Below are 21413 nucleotides of genomic sequence, written 5' to 3' on the forward strand. Positions count from 1 at the left end.
TTTGGTTACTGAATGTTTATCTGACTTTTCTTTTTAACCCGTTTAAAAAGAATATTTCTTTCCTTTTATGACAATCCTTTAGTTTCAACTTTCTACGTGACATGTTTAAGATTACAAGATTAAAGGATATTTTGGTATATCTTTAGTTAACAAACACAAGATTTAAAAGTTTTCTTTATTTTCTTAAATTTCGTGCCAAGTAAAATCTCATTTTGAAACGGAGGGAGTATTCAATATTTATACATAGTAAATTTTTGAAACAATTCACACACGTGTTTTTAAACTTTATTTTAACCTTGTTCTTTCCCTCAACTCAAATATTTAAAACGTCTAATCAGTTGTCAGTATTTTCATTTTTATATAAGTGAATTTTTATTAATTTTTAAGAAGAGGAGCAGTCTGGTTGCGGCCACTCCCTGAGCTGCCAGCCGTTTGAAATGTCAGAATTTAATTATAAATCTCATAAATAAATAAATTAAGAAATTACATTTCTATTATTCAAATAATATTAGAAATATAATTCCTAAATAAACCTTTTCCTCATTAAAGCATGAAAAAGATTAATTTTTTCCATTCATAAGAAAGACAGTTTGGTATAATTGATTCTTATGGCCGTGGAATTAGGGATCCATTGCTGTTCTACATTATTTTTATATCTTAATAAATGAAGCTGAAAATGTAAAATATACGAGTCGAAGCTGATATCCGAAACTCTAACCTAAATTAAGTTAGCAACGCACTTGACCAGTAGAATTAGGAAGCGCATCTTGTTCAATTTCGTTAAGTTAATTATGTATATATTAATCATGTATATATTTATTCTTACATTTTATTTTTTATAATTTTCCGACCACGATTGGCCTAAGGTGACTCCACGCTTATAATCACCGAAAGATTAAGGTGGGGGTGATAAGTATCCCTTCATTCGTAATTAGAATTTTTGAGTTCAAACTTTGAGAATGGAATCACTTTATCATTAAAGTGGGACTTCTTAACACATACCTAAATTAGTCGGACTTTCAACGGATACCAAACATCATATGATTTTTTTTTTTTTTTTCTAAAAAAGAGACACTGCGAATGATCAATGAGATGTAGCTTTATTCATTGTTTTAATGAAAAAAAAATGCAAAAATGATATATTTTATACTTTTTTCGTGAGACTAATTGAAAATGGCTATTAATAATTAACTTAGTATTCCTCAGATAACTTAAGCGAAATTTGACTTGTATCCACTTCTAAGTTTTTTTTCTCTTTCCAATGGCAAATGTCTAATTAATGGAACGCCTAAATTAGTTCTCAAGTAAACGTAAAAGATCTTATTAATTCATGTCTAACAAACGAAGTATCATACTTATTAATTGATAATTAATCAAATATTTCTTCCAGATCCGCATCCTCTTTTGACTTCTTTAAGTTTACATTTAACCTGTAAGTCTCAGATGCTCGGATCTAAATTAAAATAAATAAATATGTATGAGGTCAATGTTCTTTAGAGGTCGATTGGTTTGTACTTTATATCGCCACCTACTAGAACACTAATTGGTGTTTTCTTGGAATCAGTGGCGGAACCAGAATTTTTATTAAGAGGTATCAAAATATAAAAAGGTAAATTCACGAAGAAGTCAAGAGGTGTCAATTTGTAATATATATACATAAAAAATATTTTTACCTGACTACACAGTGCAAATTTCAGACGAAGGGGTGTCGGTTGACACCCCTTAAGCACAAGTGGCTCCGCCACTGCTTGGAATCAAACTTTCTACTAGCTACTAGACGGCGTATGCCCGTGCTGCGCACGGGCCCAACACTTTGGATTATAATGTATCTATGTGTATGCAGTCATGTTTGAATAGTGGTAATATATATATATATATATATATCCTATGTTCAAAATACGATTAATATAACATTGTAGTTTGTGTTTCGTATCTAAAACTTTATTATATTAGTGTTTGCTACTAATACTGACTTTCCTAATTTGGTTATCCAATTGAAAGAGTTGAAATACACTTTCTCCTATCTAGTTTCATGTCATCATCTCTTTCTAATCAACAACATTGAAAAGTGCTTTCATGTGTCAGCATCTGCTGTAGTCTTAAATTTTTAAGTATAGACCAACTTTATCATTTTAAGAAAATATGTGGATACGTTTCTTGACCGTTTATATTTCGTCTTCTCAATGTTATTCCTCATTATTTGTGTGAGACGTATGTGTCTAAACTTATACCTAAAGGTATAAGTTTTAAATCTTTTGGTTTTATGACTTCTTTAGCGATTTTTGTGCTCAATTTAAATCGTTATTTCTTTTTTCTTATAGTTCTTTTCTGTGAATTTTCTGTAAGCCTTTACCATTTTCTGAACTTATTATCATTATTTAAATATCCTTTTTTTTTCTGTTGCAATTGTCTCCTACTTCTTCACATGGACCCCACCTTTTTTTTTTTTTTTACAATTGTCTCCTAATTCTCCACGCGGACCGCACATTAATTTTTTTAAATCTCTAGTATTATGGAAGAGTGGGCCCCATATTTTTTTCTAGCAATTGTCTCCTACTTCTTCACGTGGATCCCATCTTAATTCTTTTTTTTGTAATTGTCTCCTAATTCTCCACGCGGACCCCACCTTAATTTTTTTTTAATCTCTACTATTATGGAAGAGTGAGCTCCATCTTAATTTTTTTTTTCCATTCCTACTATTATAGAAGATTGGGCCCCGCCTTAATTTTTTTTTTTAATAGAGACTGACGACGAAGCATGAGTTTAAACCCATGTTTCTATATAGTTAAAATAAAATGTATTTATTTAAACAAACAAATCAGAGTATATATTATTGCGTTCACATCAAAGCAGCCCCTTCATCCTCTTGACCAACCCTTCCAAGTTCCATGGTGTGGACCTTGTGGTCGAGTTTTGGGCTCCATGGTGTGGACCATGTCGCATGTTCCATCCAGTAATCAGCGAACTGGCAAAGCAATAGTATGTAGGAAGAGCAAGGTGCCTCAAATTGAATATCGATGACAGTCCTTCTATAGCATCCAGATAGGGGTGGCAAATGGGTCATTTGTGCTAAAGCTATGATCAAGATAGGCTGAACTTATAGATGGGCCTAAGCCCAACCCTGCTTAAAGCTTGTTTGCGCTAAGATGGATTGAGTCAAGATGAGCTAAATGAAGGGTCATAATTCAACCTGTCCAACTTAATCCACTTTTTCAATATATTGAGAAACTAAAAAAATCGATTTTTTTTATTGTAAATATTCTCTCGCTCATGCTTTTCTAAATAAATTGTGTTTTGAAAATCAAATTTAAATACTTTTTGGATATAAAAAAAACTCAAACATATGCTTTTACTCAAAATAATAAAGATATTTACTGTAAATATTTCCTCAAGTTATCCCAGTACATAAATTATATTCGAAATTATTCCGAAAGGTAAATCAAAAGAAAATTAAATGTTAATTGACGTAATAAATAGTGATTTTATCAGGTTCCTCTCTTTTACCCCTTTGTCTTATTTATATATTTTTATCCTTGTGTTGTGCATAATAACTAAGAGTGGAAAACGTGTGTCGGATGTAGGTGGGTCAAAAATAGGTTCAACAAAAACAGATAAGCATAGACCCTTAGCGAAAAAAAAAACTTAAAAATAAAAAATTACTAGTAAAAATTTTAAAATAAGGAAATAAAAAATTTAAAAAATGAAAATTTAAAATAAAATAAAAACATTTTTTTGTAAAAATAAAAATAAAAATAAACTTTTAAAAAATAAAAATAAACTTAAATAATAATTAAAAAAGAAGTTAATCATCTTTTGTTTTTATACTTATGAATAAAGGACAATGATGAGTCAGTTCGGGCTGATAATTTGTGATGGATCTACTTGGGCTAGTCCAAATCAGCCCATCTTCAAAATCACTCTAGTCCAAACCTATTAAAGCTTGGCTGAGTTGGACAAGTCAAATGGGTTTGGCTTAATTTTGCCACCCCTACATCCAGATATGGAATCTGAAGCATCCCAACAATAATGATCTTTGTTAATGGAGAGAAGAAAGATGCTATCATTGGTGTTGTACCAAAAACCAGTCTAACTGCCAGCATAGACAAATACTTGTAGAAGGTGTTGTTGAATGGTAAGCCAAAGCTACGCTTGGTTTTGTTGTCACAGTCAGTGGCGGATCCAGGATTTTCATCCAGGGTGTTTGAAAAAAAGAAGAAATTAAATATACACTGTAATTTTTGCCGAGGTTGTTCAAAAGTTAATATGTGCACATAAATACAGAAAATATACCCTATATTTACACTGTAATTTTTTGCCGAGGGTGTTCGAAACGTAGATCCGCCCCTGGTCATAGTGATACTAGATTTTCCTTTCCTGTTATATTATCACTATCTGTTACCCTCTTGATGTTGAATGGATCCTGTACTAGATTTCAGTCAATTATATGAAGTCCATTTTTATTTGTGGTCTTTAATCCATGTTTTTACCAGAATGAGAGGTGTTAATATTGAACCATAAAAATATATTCCCCGTGAATGTTCAAATTTGGATTGGCGCTATTAGATTAAAGTAGTAGCTCTTTCCACCTTCACGCAGACAAATTTTGGGCGGGTTGATTCACGATCATTTTATAGCATTACCATGTTTTGACCATATAGATGTGTAACTCATGCAACGCACAGTCCTGTCCTATTACTCATCCTATGTTGAGCCGAGTATATTTGGACGAGTTAGGTTATGATCCTGACATTGATTTAACTTATTTCAACTTTAAAGATAATTCAAAAATATGTGTCAAGGTTCATTTTCACAGATAATAAGTGTAAAGATACTCACATCCAGTGATTTAGAATCTGAAATCAACTTTTAGCACCTCTTGTGACTACATTTGTTCCAACTTGCTCTTCTAGAAAAAAAGTCATTTTGAAGGTTTGAATTTCTACTATTAATTAGAGTGAGATAATGATGAGGGGGGGGGGGGGGGGGTGTAATTATGTATTCTATATTTTTGCCTCAAGCTAAATGCTGGAGGCTTTCATTAGAGACAAAAAATAAAAAGACCCAAAAATAAGAGGGAGTACAGAAGCTGCTATAACCATCTCAAATAGGAAAGAGAACTAAAGTGTAAAGGGAATTTAGGAATGGGCTTGGGTTGTAGTGGATCTATAAAGGGAATTTAGGAATGAATTGGATTGGGCCGAGACCAAGAGTGTAGCTGAGTGCCTATTTTTGTATCTTATGTTGTAAAATTTCGGTTCTTCGGTGCACCGAAAAATCAGTATTCTAAAATTGAAAATCGAATTTTAGAAAAAATAGAACCGAAATCAAACGAAGAACTGAAATCGAAGAATCGAATTAGTTCGGTTCGGTTTCTGTTTTTCAGTACTTATGCCCACCCCCATTCCAAATGTCAAGTCCCTGAATGATTTAGAACTTCCTCTATTATGATTGTGAATTGTGATTGTTCGCTCCAATTTACACAACGTATTTTCATTATTTTATTGAATATGTGCTGTTATCGCTTACCAATACAAATATGAAGTAGTTTTGTCCTACCAAAACTTAGACAAGCGAAGAAATCATATACTCCCTCCATATCAAAGTAAATGGTGTTTTTACTTTTTCATTTTGTTTCAAATAAGTGGTATTTCATAAAATCAAGAAAGGATTAATTTTTTTCTCTGATTTTACTCTTATTTAATTAAATGTAGTTTCACATGATCAAGAAACCATTAAAGATTTACTTCTTTTTCAATGTATTTGATTAAGACAAATTAGTAAAAACAGTACTTACTTTCTAAAATTGTACTCAAGTTAAAAACACCACTTATTATGAAACGGAGAGAGTACTTCCGATGTTTCTATTTGTATGTATATTTTCCTTTTTAATCTTATCCTAGAAAGATTGATACGTTCTATAGTTAGAAATAATTTTACTTTGAACTTTTTTTTATCCCTAATGAAATAACCTAGGCATATAAATATTACATAATTTATTTTAGATCATTAATTTTTTACAAATTTACATCAATTGATATAAAAGAAACAGTAGCCGCGCCGAAATTTATATTGAAGTAGAAGCGAGTATTCAAAATTGACAAATGACAAATCATGTGGGCTCTTCTAGAACCAAAGTAGAACAAAAATCAAGGGAGCTTTCATAATTTCTGAGGAAACAAGTGATGCACACTCTTTCTAGGATTCTCGAACCATGTTCTGCTTATCTCCCATTTTCAAGTCTAAAACAGCAAATTTCTACTTGGACATAGATATTACTCGCTCCGAATGTTTATCTTTTTTATAACTTTTTAGTTTCAACTTTTTATATAACATATTTAAGAATATAAGATTAAAGAGTATTTTGGCTACCACAACTATCCTAACTCCACAGTAGGCGCCAAACTGTTTACCCGGAAAACGATTCAATTGAATTTGTGTTCGTGGTCAAGGAAACGTGGATCAAAATGACCAGTAAAGTAATGTGATATGCAATAAGGATTGATCTAAATGAAATATAATCAAAGTAAGGTTAAGAATAGTATGAGCCTCGGTGAAGCCTGGTGCTTATTCTTCCGGCCAAGCTTGTTATCAGAATCGAAATAAAGTAAAGAAGAACTTAAAAATGGTGCAATTGTGTAATGTATGCTGTTTATTACTCTTGGATTTCGTGTTCTTTACAATGGAATGACAAGCCTTATTTATACATAGGATATGGGGTACACATTCCATAAATTGTGCCCCTACTAATAATGTGTATTAATACCATAATAATGATAGGCAATTAAGCTAACAATAAAGCTTATAAATGCTCCGTGGAAGGCGCGGAGCCTGATATGTAACGGTTAACCATTGGTCTCTCTTCCAGAGCTATTCCAACGGCCTCCAGGACCTAGTTGTATCTCCGGTATCACCAGGCTTCCTTCGGGAGTGCTTCAAGCTGACTCATACTTGGATTATGACTCTTGCCACGTGTCATCATGGTACAGGTCCACTTGTATTATACAAATTTATCCCAATACATCCTTCCCCTCAATGCATAAAATAGATAATTGATAATTTTGAGAAGAAGTTATTTTTCTACAAGAAAGCAGAGAAATATTTCGTATTTGCTCCCTTTTCTCCAACATTTCTAAATGTGAACATTACAAGAGACGAGCTTTAAGAGAAAATGAACCTTAATTGCCATTTCTCTGATGAATTAAGTTATAGTGTTTTCTCCTTAGCAATTGTAAGATCACTACTTATGTAGGTATAATTTGTAAGAGAATACACTTCTAATTATAAGGAAGATAATGGAATGGTGGTCCATTATTTTTGGTATTGCTATTATTGTCTCGTTGTATGTTTTTATCAAAATCGGGCTCTTTACCAATTCTACTCGTGATCTTTACGAGACTTTAATCGATGTATCTAATTTTCTTTTTCTATGTAGTTAGACATCAATTGCAACTTTTTAAAAACACGGTACACATATTCAGAAAGTACATAAAAGTACTAATATTTTATATCAATCATAATGTTATGTTTCTTAATAGTACCGTTGACCAAGCCATTTTGATTGTTTATTAGTCGTCGTCCATCTATATCTAGCTATTCTTATGTCATTGTCAATCCAAGTAAAATGTATATGCAAGTGTCAAATGGTCTGACGTGGAACAATGAATGAACTGTTCGGATAAACATGGTGAGATAGATGAGTACGTCAAGTTATTGTTGACTTGCACGTAATATTTGCAACATTTGAAAAAAGAGCAGCCCGTGAGGTGGTTAATTATTGTTATAGTAATTTTATCTATATATATATATATTTTTTTTTTCCGATATAAAAACTATAACAATAATTAATTTTATCTATATTAGTGACTTGCACGTATAATTTTATTCTTTTATTCATCTCTATTATTTACTCCTATGTTTTAATTTATTTATCTGGTTTTGACTTGACACGAAGTTTAAACTAAAGATAGGTAAAATATACCAAAATATCTTTTGATCATATGATTTTAAATATGTCATGTGGAAATTTGAAATTAAATAGCTGTCAAAAAGGAAAAGAGACATTTTTTTAAACGGACTAAGAAAAGAAAGCAAGACAAAAAATTAAAACGGAAGGATTAATAGATTTAAGTTTTACACACACAATATCAATTTATTTATTTAATATAATATAAATAATATTTGTACGTAATATTTTCTTTGGTAAATTAGGGAATCCGCAACGCTATTCTTTGGGTGCGCTCAGGGTAAACTTCACTTCTAGTGTAATAGCCCTCAAACCACATATGAGATGTAAACCGCATTAGGCAATCGCCATGCGACGAGCTCAGGCTGAGAAGGTTGTTAGTGATGGGAATTGATCCCAGGTCTCCCATGTGGAAAACCACTAGCCGAGCCAATTCAGCCATCTTTGCGGGTTCCGTACGTAATATTAGTGTATATAATTCAATCTCTTAATTCCTACCTTTTTGTAGAGTTATTGTGCATGAAATCTGTTATCTAAATACAACTATATTCTTTAATATTTATCCAATTCCAGAGCATTGGCGATGACTTGCAAACATGTAAGAATTACAGTTCAATTATTTCTAGGATGGAAAGGAGTGACCAAAACAATGATGGTTAATTTGGTCTCTTTCACTAGTCTTGTTTATTCTGTTAGACATTTGGTTTGTAATCACAAATTTGTACTCTACAATACTGTTTGCCTATAACATATGAGTACGATAATTAGCAACTTTCTAATAATTCTAGGATGGAAAAGGAGTGACCAAAACAATGATGGTTAATTTGGTCTCTCTTACTAGTGTTGTTTCTTCCGTTAGACATTTGGTTTGTAATTACAAATTTGTTCTGTACAATACTGTTTGCGTATAACATATAAATACGATAATTAGCAAATTTCTAAAATTTCAGTTACTTTACCACTTTGGTTCTCTCTTTTCTCTCTAATAATCCCTTCCATATTATATACAAATATTTCTTGTTTGTTTTTCTGATAAGTAGGCAAAAATGGTAAGTTTACAGAATATATTTATGAATTAACCTTTCGTTGAAGAATTAGTTTGTAGTAAAGTAGGGGGAAGATATGGTTTTAGATGTTGACCTATCATATAAGTAAAAATTTCAAATGCCCAGGACGGAAAAGGGAAGAGAAAAAATATTGAAACCATAAATTTTATTTGTTTCATAAACTTTTTAAAGTAAGAACATTGAAGTTTTTAAATAGCTAGGGGCAGACGAAAATCTAATTCTCGGAGCATTTATGCAATAAAAAACCAACAAATTATACACGAAGCTTCACAAATTCAATGAGAAGGAGAACATACATCTTTCTTAGGCTTAATGCATATGCGGCCCCCTAAACTTGTCCCTTTTTTCTATTTTGGTACCTCAACTAAGTGTTGTTTCTACTGAACTCCTGAACTTGGTCTCAAGTGTGTCTATCAAACACAATCCAACTTACATACATATATGGTGAGTTTTTTTTTTTTAGCCTTGCGCGTGAATATAAATCGCATCCTACGTGGAATGTATTTAATGTAAACTTTAATGTAAATACATTCCCAGTGTTAGCAAATCTGAATGTCAATTCTACAATGCGCAGTAGAATATTTTGGGACACATTAACATAAAATTTTACTATGTTGATAGGCTGGAATGGGACAACCTGGAAGCTCAAGGCAACGAGCAAGCTCAGATTTTATTACATTAGATTTTGCATTAAATATATGCCACGTAGGATGCGATTGACATTCACGCGCAAGACTGAAAAAAGTGAAACTCACCATATATGCTATGTAAGTGGGACTGTGTTTGATAGACACACTTGATGCCAAGTTCAGGGTTTCAATAGGAACAACACTTAGTTGAGGTGTCAAAATGAAAAAAAGGACAAGTTTAGGGGGTTGCATATGCATTAAGCCTCTTTCTTAATGCAACACCAACAACATACACAGTGAAATATCACAAAGTGGGGTTTGAAGAGGATAGAATGTACGCTGATCTTACCCTTATCTTGAAAGATTGAGAGGTTGTTTCTGGTAGACCCTCGGCACATGGACAAACTAGTCACAGCCATACAAAAAAAGAAATAACGGGAGCGACTAATTCATGACAAAATACTATAAAAAACATGATAAAGCAGTCTGAAAAAAAAAAACAGTGACTACCACAAGTCAATACGATAATCGAAGTACAAAAAATATTAGTTAATAGCAGAAATTGAAGGACAAGAAACTAGCAGAGTAATACCTAAGCCAAAAATAACCATTGATCGTTGCAGCCTATCTAAAACTAAAATTGTGAGAATTTTCAAATTTCAGTTGTCAAAAGCAAAGATCATTGACCAATTAATAAATCCAAGGTGTCATCTTTATAGGGGTCAAAGATTTTTAAATACACAACTCTTTACAATAATTTTGTCTCAGTTCCTCTTTTAAAAAAACAGGAGCTTGAACGATGAGATGTTGATGATAATGACAAAGATAATTGAGGATTTTAAGGAAAAGTTGTTATTCTATTATGTATACATTATACTAATGCATCTCTTCATTTATTTGAAATTATCAGACGGATAAGAAGATAACTATTGAATTTTGCACTAGGATCAACTACGTCTACTCCTATCTGAAAGCAAGGAGGAATTCTTTTAATTGAAGACAATATCTTTTTGTCTTATAAATAAATACTATATAAATATTAGTATCCTTCTTAATTTGTGTAATCCCACAAATTAATTGAACTACAAACTTTAAACATGTTATGTGTTTATTTCTCAGGCACGACATAGCGGGAGTTTCTGGCACGACGGACATCATCATTTCCCGAATGAATTACGGGCATGTGCTTCTTTTCACACTTAATTGTTATTTATTTGATTAATGGATTATTAGTTAGTGATAGCAAAAAACCGATACAACTTATTCAAAATGATGGTAAATTATTTTCTTGGTGATCAGGTTAGTTTTATACTTAGTTTTATTACCAACACTTTTTAAATTTTAGTGTAAAAAATTAGAAGAATATGACTTAATAATTTGAGATGAGAAAGTTATTTGAATGAAAGTGAGAAAAGTCACATTATGTATAAGATAGTAACTGAAATATTAATAAAGTTAAATATAAAAAATATTGAAAACTTGAAAGAACTCCAAGGAAAAAACAACAGATTAAAAACATTATTTAAATTCTAAAAAAACAAAGAATTTAAAATATAATTGAAATTCTCATAGAGCAATTTCAATAAGTAAAATTTAAAATTCAAAAGTTTGTATTGATAGAAGGAAATAGCGCTTATTGCACATAATAATATAATGAGAATTCATTTAAAATATTGATAGATATTTTGACAGAATAATAAAAGAACTGCTTCATTAATAATTAGACTTTGGACCAATTAAAAAATCATAGTTCAGAATCATATGGCATTACTTGGATTGTGTTAACATAATAAATGAAAAACTAATTAAAATATCATAGAAAATAGAGATGGTGTGAGGGTGTGGATCGTAAGGAGGGAATGAGGTAAGTGGTAGTAGTTGGTGGTTTCTTCTTCTTTGTTTTTTTTTTTTCCCGATAAAGACAATAAAAATCATTCAAACAAAAAACTGTCCGTAAATCTAATTGGAGATGAGAAAGCTCTCCATTAAGACAAAAATTTATACTATCTTTCCAGATCGTGAATTGAAATCTTTATACAAAAAGTCAAAAAACCAAAAGATTGAATCTTAAAAATATTCAAGCAACAAAATAAATAAAAATAATTATTGTTTATTAGGTAATTTCAATAATTGAAATTTAAACTCAAAATTATATTAAAAATAATCAGCAATAAAATTAAAACTAATACAAAGGAGAAGAAAATTTAATTTCTTATTGTATATAATACTAAATAATAATTATTAACTATACCGACAAGTTCGATATAAGAGTAATACCTACGCCAGATATAGCCGTTGATCGCTGCAGCCTATCTAAACTTAAAATTGTGAGAATTTTCAAATTTCAGTTGTCAATAAGAAAAGATCATTGACCAATTAATAAACCCAACATGTCATCTTTATAGGGGTCAAAAAGGATTTTAAATACGCAACTCTTTACAATAATTTTTGTCCCAATTCCTCTTTTAAAAAAATATAAAAACAAAAAAACCCGCCTTAATTCGATTTCAGAAAGTAATGATATTATAGGACTAAGATGTTTTTTCTTGAAGATTCTTATGCTACTCTTCAAAGGAAATAATAAAAACTTATAGTTTTATGTAAAGATGAGGTTTCTTTATGCTTGATTTCATCTGATATTGCTGAATAAACTTTCAAAAACGAAATATCCTGTTTGGACAGGTTTTTGGTTTGTCTTGAAATATATATATATCTTCTCTTTTGAAAACAATTTTGTGTTTGAATAGTTTTCCAAAGATAGTTATTTCAAAGAATGAAAATATAATTAAACACCTGTTTGAATTTCCAAAAAGATTTTGGAGTTATTTTCGAAAAACAATGTTAGATTTGTTTTTCAGATAAAACAAAATGATAGTTTGCATATTTTTTAAACTTCAGTGTATATGACTATTAAATCACACGTTTATAACAAAGATAAATTAATGTCTATCAAAATACTATGCCCCAGTTTAGAAAACTTTGCTTAAAAATAAAAAACAATTAACTTTTACATCATGGAAAGTTCAACCAAACATTACCTAATCACACATTATAAATAGAAGGGGAGGGGTTTACAGTTTCATTTCCATAACACAAACTAAACAAAATCTCAAGCAATGAAGATTTATTGGTTTTCCTTTCTTTTATTTATTGTCTTCTCATCAACTTTATGGGAAGCTTTAGCTGATACTCATGAAGAATTCATCCAATGCCTTTCTCATAATAACCAAACCTCTTCCATTTACACCCCAAGTAACTCTTCTTATTCATCAATCCTTCAATTTTCCATACAAAACCTAAGGTTTGATACAACTGAAACTCCTAAACCTCTTGTGATTGTCACCCCAGTGAGTGAATTCGAGGTTCAACAAGTCATTCTTTGTGCTAAGGAAACTGGGATGCATGCTAGGATTCGTAGTGCAGGACATGACTATGAAGGACTTTCTTATGTCTCCGAGGTTCCATTCGTTATAATTGATCTGATCAACCTTAGAACAATCAATGTTAATGTCAATGACAAGAGTGCATGGGTTGAAGCTGGATCAACTATTGGCGAACTCTATTATAAAATCGCAGAGAAAAGCAAATCCCTAGGATTTCCGGCTGGTGTGTGTCCAACAGTTGGTGTTGGTGGACATTTTAGTGGAGGTGGTTTTGGAGTTATGTTGAGAAAATATGGCCTAGCTGCTGATAACATTGTAGACGCACGTTTGATCGATGCGAATGGAAGGATTATTGATAGGGTTTCTATGGGGGAAGATTTATTTTGGGCAATTAGAGGAGGTGGCGGTAATAGCTTTGGACTTGTTCTTGCATGGAAGATCAAACTAGTAGATGTTCCTGAGAAAGTAACTGTTTTCACACTTGACAAGACATTGGAACAAAAAGCCACAAAGCTTGTACATAAGTGGCAATATGTTGCTCCAAGATTCCATGAAGATTTGTTCATTAATATCTTGATTAGTAGGGTGAACTCAAGTGAAGGTGGTAACAAAAAACAAACAATTGTAGCTTCATTCAAATCCATATTCTTCGGTAGAATCGATCGATTACTTTCCATCATGCAAGAAAATTTCTCTGAATTAGGGTTGAAAAGAGAAGATTGCATTGAAATGAGTTGGATAGAGTCTACATTATACTTTGCAGGATTCCCAAGAGGTGCATCTATTGATGTCTTGCTAAGCAGGGTTCAACTCTCGACACGTTACTTCAAGGCAAAATCAGACTATGTATATCAGCCAATCCCAGAGGGAAGTCTTGAAGGAATCTGGAGATTGTTCTTTGAAGATGAAGCTGAATCAGCACAAGTGATATTGAATCCATATGGTGGGAGGATGGATGAGATTGCATCATCTTCTATTCCTTTCCCTCATAGAGCTGGAAATTTATACGAAATCCAACATTTAGTCTATTGGGATGAAGAAGGAGAAGAAGTAGCTGAAAGGCATACAAGGTGGATAAAAAGGCTTTATTCCTACATGACTCCTTTTGTTTCTATGTTTCCAAGAGCTGCTTATATCAACTATAGGGATCTTGATATTGGTGTGAATAACGTCAAGGGATATACAAGCTATGTGCAAGCTAAGGTTTGGGGGATTAAGTATTTCAAGACTAATTTCGATAGATTGGTTCATGTGAAGACTAAGGTGGATCCTTCAAACTTCTTTAGGAATGAACAAAGCATTCCTTCACTTTGTGAAAAACAAAGGTGAAAGGAGTTCTGGCGGAAAGAGGCATCATTATACAAAATTAATAAGAAAGAATTTATTATTTAATTTTTAAGTACATAGTTATTCTTTTTTAAATGTATAAAAAAGGATCATGCATGAGATCATGCCACCTTATATGACTTGTGTAGTAATTTTTGTATGTAATTTTCTTGTTCTTTCAAATTATTGTATTATTGATTGATAATAAAGGTTATTTTAATTATTTTGATGGTTTTATTCATTATAAAATGATTTTGTTTTTTCTCAATATTAAATTATTAGAAATTTATTGAAACATGACTGCGAGTTCTCGATTTCTTTTACTATAACATTGATTCCATTTGTTTTAAAATTTCGGGAGAAGTCTTTAAGATGTTTGGTGGTTAAATTACATGGTATACTTAAAGATGTTATTAGTGATAAGGATGCTAAGTTTTTAAGTCACTTTTGGAAGGTTCTTTGTGAAAGTTGGGAACTAAACTGCTATTTTCTACATCTTGTCACCCGCAAACTGATAGGCAAACAGAAGTAGTTAATAGGACTTTAGGGAATATGTTGAGGGTTGTTTTAAAAGGAAAATTAACGTTTGGAAAGAACATTTGGCCATGGTAGAGTTTGTCTTGCTCTTGACGAGGGTATAATTGGATGACCAAAATTAAAGGAAATATGTTAATTTGATGAGGTGTAGTGACTTACTAAAATTAACTATCATCTTTTATAGTAGCTTACCTAAGATATATTTATATGAAGTTCACTGAAAATGGTCTAGCCTTAATCAAGTACCTACTCTAAATACTTTTCTTTTGTTAAGGTCATTTTATGGATTTTACTGTTAAAATATCGTGAATTATGAATTGGTCTCTGAATTGGGTGATTTCTTAAAATATCTATAGCTATGATCACAAATCTCTATCGAGAATATTATTTCCTTATTTATTTTAGAAATTAAATTATATAAATTGACAGTATATTGATCAGATTACCTTTCCTTGAAGACTATGTAACGTTAATATCAAAAGCATGGGAATTAAGAGTAAGGAACATACACTATCCACTAAGATTCTTGAAGTGGGATCCATGGTTCAACATGGATGAGGAGACTACATCAATAGTTATTGCAAGGATTTCTTTCCCTGAATTGCCAACTAATTTGTTTGACAAGGAATCCATGTTTTCCTTAGCGAATGCAGTGAGGAAGCCACTAGTGATAGATAAGGCCACTAATAATCAAACAATACCTAATTTTGTTAAGGTAAAAGTGGAAGTTGATCTTCTTAAAGATCTTCCAATGGGAGTACAGATAAATTATTTAGATGAGGAAACTGGGACAATTAGGTCAAAGTGGCAATTTATACAATATGACAATTTGCCAAAATGTTGTACTCATTATAAACTGCAAGCACACGACATGCTAGGATGTTGGGTTTTACACCCAGAGCACAGACTAGAGAAAGAAGAGCAAAAGGAAGATAAAGAAGAAGAGAATAATGGAAAACATAAAATGGAGGATAAAGACATCATCAGGAGAACATACAGGAAAACGCCAAAGCAAAGAAGTGGGAAGAGGTGCAAGATACAAAACAGGTCCCATATAAGAGATAAAAACATGGGCAGAGATACGGGAAACCAAGCAATCAAGCATAAAATATTTTGCAAAATAAGAAAGGGAACAACAAACATGATGCTACACCACAGGAGAATACAAGCTCAAAAAATGTTAATAAAAACAAAGAGAGGAACATATATATGGAAGAAAATGCTGCAATGTAGGGATGAGATAAAAACGCAAAATTTGGTGGCAAACTAAGCAAGTAAATTCTTACTTTTGGCTCGACAATTGGACAGGACTAGGAGCACTTTACAAATTGATTCCAGCAGTTTTCAAAATGGTCAACACTGTGGTATTAATAAATGAAGCGGTGGCTGATGGAAAATGGAAAGAAGATAGAGTAAAGGAACTGTTGCCAGAAACCTTAGCAGATCATATTATCCAGAAATTGCATCCACCTAGGCATGAAAAGGAGCTAGACAAACCCTTCTAGAAATCAACATGTAGAGAGAAGTTCACACTTGGGTTAGCTTTTAACTTAATCAAACAATGGTTGGAACCTAATATACTGTAGAAGCAGATATGGGTAAATTGATTGCCTATCAAAATTTCATTCTTCTTATGGAGATTATGGGAAGCAAAGGTTCCATTGGATGATTTGGTAAAGAGATGGGAAATGCAGTTCCTTTCCAGGTGTTATTGTTGTGACGAACAAAAATTTAAACCATATCCCATGTGTTTCTACATTCACCATTAGCTCAATACACCTGGAAGTGCTTTTGCAGATCTATGGACATTAATATTCAAAACCTACAGTTAAATCAGATTTTTAACTTATGGTGGGATGCTCAGGTGAATAATCATATGAAGTATATTTAGAGTGTTCCAGCCATTATAGTGTGGGAAATATGGAAAAGAAGAAATGCCATAAGACATGGAGATAAAATGTCCAGGGTTAAATTGATATATCAAATCATGCATAACATTATTATGTTCATGAAGGTGAGAAGAGGCAATTTCAAACATGCAACTTATAATTGGAATACATTAGTACAAACTCTACAAGCATATGCCCCACGAACAAAGGTGATTAAAGTGTTGGAAGCCACGTGATACTGGTTGGGTAAAGTGCAAAACTGATGGATCTTTTAGAGGTAATCCTGGAAGAAGATCATAGGGATTTTGTGAAAGAAATGAGGCAGGAGACTTGATACCTGTTAGGGATAAAGAGACAGAGGATCCTAATTGTAATAACATTCAGGCAGAAACTATGGCCATAGTACAAGTTATGAGGTACATGACGGAGATTTAATATTAGCAGTTTGTAATTGAGACATATTCCCATCTACTAAAGAATATCATTCTCAAAGTTTGGGAAGTCCCTTGGCAGATAATTGAAATAGTGGAGGAAATCTAGAGGCTAATAATTCATGAAGCAGTTAGGATGATGTATATAATGAGAGAGGGGAATATGATGGCAGATCACCTAGCTAATTTTGCTTTAGATCATGGAGAACTGGCTTCATAATCTTTCCAGTAGATTGAAACGCAAGGGAGGAGATTGATTAATAATGATAAGTTACAACTAGCATACTTGAGAATCAGAAATTGCAAGAGATGAAAGGACTTTTCATATTCTCCATGTTCAAATCCTGTCATGGGCAGAGAACATGGAGAATCATTATTATCTAATACTAGTTACTTATTTTGCAGGTATTATATACATATGCACAAAAAGCAAGTAGAAGTACTTCATAGATGAGTCACAGAACATGAAGGCCATGACAAATTTTTCTGACTTACTCCTATGTGGCATCAAATTAGGGAGCATCAATTGTCATAAAAGGAACATACTCAACATAGAAATCAGAGCAATATCAGCAACATTGAAGGGAAACAACAAACACATTTCAATGGAAATCACATATACTGCAGCGACAGGCATAAACAATGGATATTAAGGAGAATACATGTTTGTGGGATTATACTGAGTCGATGTTGGATTGAGCGATGCGTGGTACTAACACTGCCAGGTTCTCATTTCGTAGATCGAAACCCTATTGTTTCTGTATCAACTCAAAATATGTGAACGCACAGTTAAGCTTGATAATTGAACTGTTTCTCCCAAACGCACACGTAAGTATACGCGGTCGTACAAATAATATAGGATTGAAGTCCAAATATCATATCCATAGGGACTTATGATTAACGTCACATAATTTATACTAATTCTAATTATCTAAACAAGAAATAAAATACAAAGTTACATTTATAAACTAACTAAAAAAAACAGACTAATGAACTTCAGCCAAGAAAGTGTGGAGTTTTATCGGAGAAGAGAAAGATTTAGGGCTATGACCACTAACAATCCGGTTGAGTCTTCTAATCATTCTACCTATTTATTTCCTGGGTTACTAGTTGATGGGTTGATATTTACTTTATGAGTATCTGTTGAATTGCCCACAAGTCTATGCAAGTTACTCTAACGTCTATATCTCTATGATCGTCAGAAAATAACAAGAACACATTTAAATATTCGTATTCAATTAAGCGAGGCTAAAAGGTATATCTCTATCCTCATTAGTGAAACGATTACCCTAAGGGGATCACGAATAAGCTCTATTTATTCTTATTACGCATGAAAATTCGCTTTCTCAAGTTCAATTCAAACGCCACAGATAGTGTTCAACTGCTGGCAAGATAATTAAACAATTAAGAACAAGAATAAGTAAATAACTCAGAAATGGAAAATTAATAGATATAAATGATAATCAAACAATTAATACCAAGAATAAATAAATAACCCAAAAATGGAAAATCAATAGTGATAGTTCCAAGTGCATTCGTGTTTTGATGATTATCAAACTGTTTTAAACCAGATACAGACCTGGTCTGTAATCTATTCTCTGTGCACCTTGCACTGTCGGCAGAAACAACTGTAAAGCCAAGCCACTTGCTGCGCACAAGTACAACTATGAGTTGGCCCATACTTTAGGTCAAAGTGAATGAGTGGTCTCTATCCATCCCACATGCTCCCACTATATATACAACATGATGGAAACATATTGAGTAGACTTGAAAACCTAATCTAAATTGTGCAAAGCTGCTAACACAAGTTCTCAAGATCTCTCAAGAACAAAGTCACCTACAGGGTGAAGAACCTAATCCGAACACAAGTTTTAGTTTAAGTTCTTTATATTGTTGTGAGTCTTTGTTCGTTTGTGCTTAAATTGTATACCTACTCTTCTGTGTTAAGACATTGGTTGTAGGTGTTTCTGAAAAGTCTCAAAGGGTACTTAATGGAAATGTATTTCTGTAAGCTTTTGAGTGGTACAATAGCCTAGATTTAGTCTACGTGTATTAGTGGTCCTTGGCTAGGGTTAGTCAGGGGGAGTTGCTTGCAATCAGAGTATTGCAAGTGTGGAGGGACTACGAGTTTATTTCCTAGGTTGTAAAAGCGTTATTATAAGGGTTAGGGATTATGGGAGTTAGTTCCTAGCTTACGATAGAGTTGTAACATAAAGTTGCTCGGTTTAGTGGAGTTGAAATCCTACTGGGGTAGGTCGTGATTTTTAACCCGTTGAGCTAGGAGTTTTCCACGATAAAATTGTGTCTTCTTTACTTACTATATTGCATCAGGGAACTGGTATACAATCGAGTCCCTCACATATTGTTTGGTGGACGCACAACCTCTAACAAGCGGTGTCAAAGCAGGTGCTTTCTAAAAGGTAACACCTAGAAAAAATCTGTAATATGGTAGCCCCACCCAATATGGAAAAAGGACAGTCTTTCACCAGGCCACCTAGATTTAACGGAAAATACTATGGGTGCTGGAAGACTAGAATGCACGACTTCATCATCGCTGAAGACTCAAAGCTCTGGGATGTCATCTGTGATGGCCCCTATATTCTAGTATACACAAGTGAAGATGGTGTAAAAACCACTACCAAAACAAAGAGAGAATACAATGATGCTGACAGGAAGGCGATGGAGAAAAGTTATAAAGCTAAGAAGATCCTTGTGTGTGGAATAGGACCTAATGAATACCATCGAGTCTCAGTGTGCTCTACTGCTAAAGAGATCTGGGAAGCTTTTCAAACCGCCCATGAAGGAACAACACAGGTGAAGAACTTCAAAATCAACATGCTCACCACAAAGTATGAAATGTTCAAAATGAAGGAGGGAGAAGCTATTCATGATATGCACCCCAGAATCACCTTTATTTTAAATGAGATTCATTCTCTGGGAGAAGTCATCACAACCACCAAACTTGTAAGAATGTTTCTTGGTGTGTTACCTGATTCCTGGGATAGCAAGGGAAATGCCATCTCCGAAGCCAAAGATCTCGGAACGTTGACCGTCGATGAACTCATCGGGAACCTTAAGACTCATGAAATGAAGATGATCATGAAGAAGGTAGAAAAGAATAAAGTGAAGAAGCAGAAGAGCCTAGTCCTCAAAGCTGCAAGAGGAGACTGAAGTGATGACGAGTCAGAAATAGCCTATCTCACGCAGAAATTTCACAAAATGATCAAGAGAAGTGAGGGATTTCCCAAAACAGGAGGCTCCAGTAGAAATTTCACGGGAAATGACTACTACTGTCATATATGTAGGAAACCTGATCATTTCATGAAAGACTGTCCTCAAAACAAGTAGGACAGTTATGTCAGGACTGCAAGGAGGAACCAGGTCCCCGACAGGAGTTTCAGAAGGATAGAGGCCGCAAATGAGATTGTGAAGCAAGCACTTGCAGCCTGGGGATATTCCTCAAATGAGTCTGAGGATGAAAACGACAAAGGGGAATTGTCTGTGATGGAAATTGATGATGGAGAAACTGAGGATAAGTCAGACCTTGCACGCGCAGTTGAATCTGACACGGATGATGATGATGATAAGAACAAAGAGGTAAATTTCTTCGATATAAAGAAAAATCTGAGAGTTTACTCTCAAAGGAAACTCATATCATTGTCAGGCGTGCTGATTGATGCGTATCACGCCCTGGTCGCAGAGACACAAGAGTTAAATATTACTCTTGATGAAATACAACTGGATAGAGAGGACTTGTATGTGTTAGCTAAAGATATGAATAATCAAGTTCATGATACAAACCAACAAAATATTTTTTTGGAAAGTCAAGTGAGAAAAGATGAGAAAATCCCCTTCAAAAGAAGATGAGAAGGAAGCAAGACCTATTTGGAGCATGAAGAGGAGCTGAAGAAAGTAAAGCTGAACCTCACTGCTGAAACTAAAAAGAATGAGCAGCTCAAGAACGAATTAGAAAGGACTAAGTTCGATCTTAACAAAACTCTCAAATGGATTTGGTTGTCTGATGATTTTACTTCTAGAAATGAGAGTAATGGAAACAACAAAAGAGGACTTGGTTTTGTAAAGAAGAAGGCGCCTTACAATCTTCAAAGCTATCATGTTTTCATTATGAAAAACTGGGCATACACACACGGTGGGGACAAGATGATCACTACCAGGAAGCCTTTAAAA

At 33.1% G+C, this 21413-nt stretch overlaps 1 protein-coding gene and 1 pseudogene across 1 annotated transcript; both read left to right on the forward strand.

Annotated features, from left to right (window-relative positions):
• Nucleotides 1–2941: 2941 nt before the first annotated feature.
• LOC132630380 (thioredoxin M5, chloroplastic-like) lies at nucleotides 2942–4116 on the forward strand (annotated as a pseudogene).
• Nucleotides 4117–12746: 8630 nt separating this feature from the next.
• Nucleotides 12747–14591, forward strand: LOC132630373 (tetrahydroberberine oxidase-like). The gene has a single exon (XM_060345958.1). The coding sequence runs from the start codon at nucleotides 12776–12778 to the stop codon at nucleotides 14369–14371; it is 1596 nt and encodes a 531-aa protein (XP_060201941.1). The 5' UTR covers nucleotides 12747–12775; the 3' UTR covers nucleotides 14372–14591.
• Nucleotides 14592–21413: the final 6822 nt, after the last annotated feature.

Source organism: Lycium barbarum, chromosome 1 (assembly GCF_019175385.1).
Source record: "Lycium barbarum isolate Lr01 chromosome 1, ASM1917538v2, whole genome shotgun sequence".
Taxonomy (NCBI): domain Eukaryota; kingdom Viridiplantae; phylum Streptophyta; class Magnoliopsida; order Solanales; family Solanaceae; genus Lycium; species Lycium barbarum.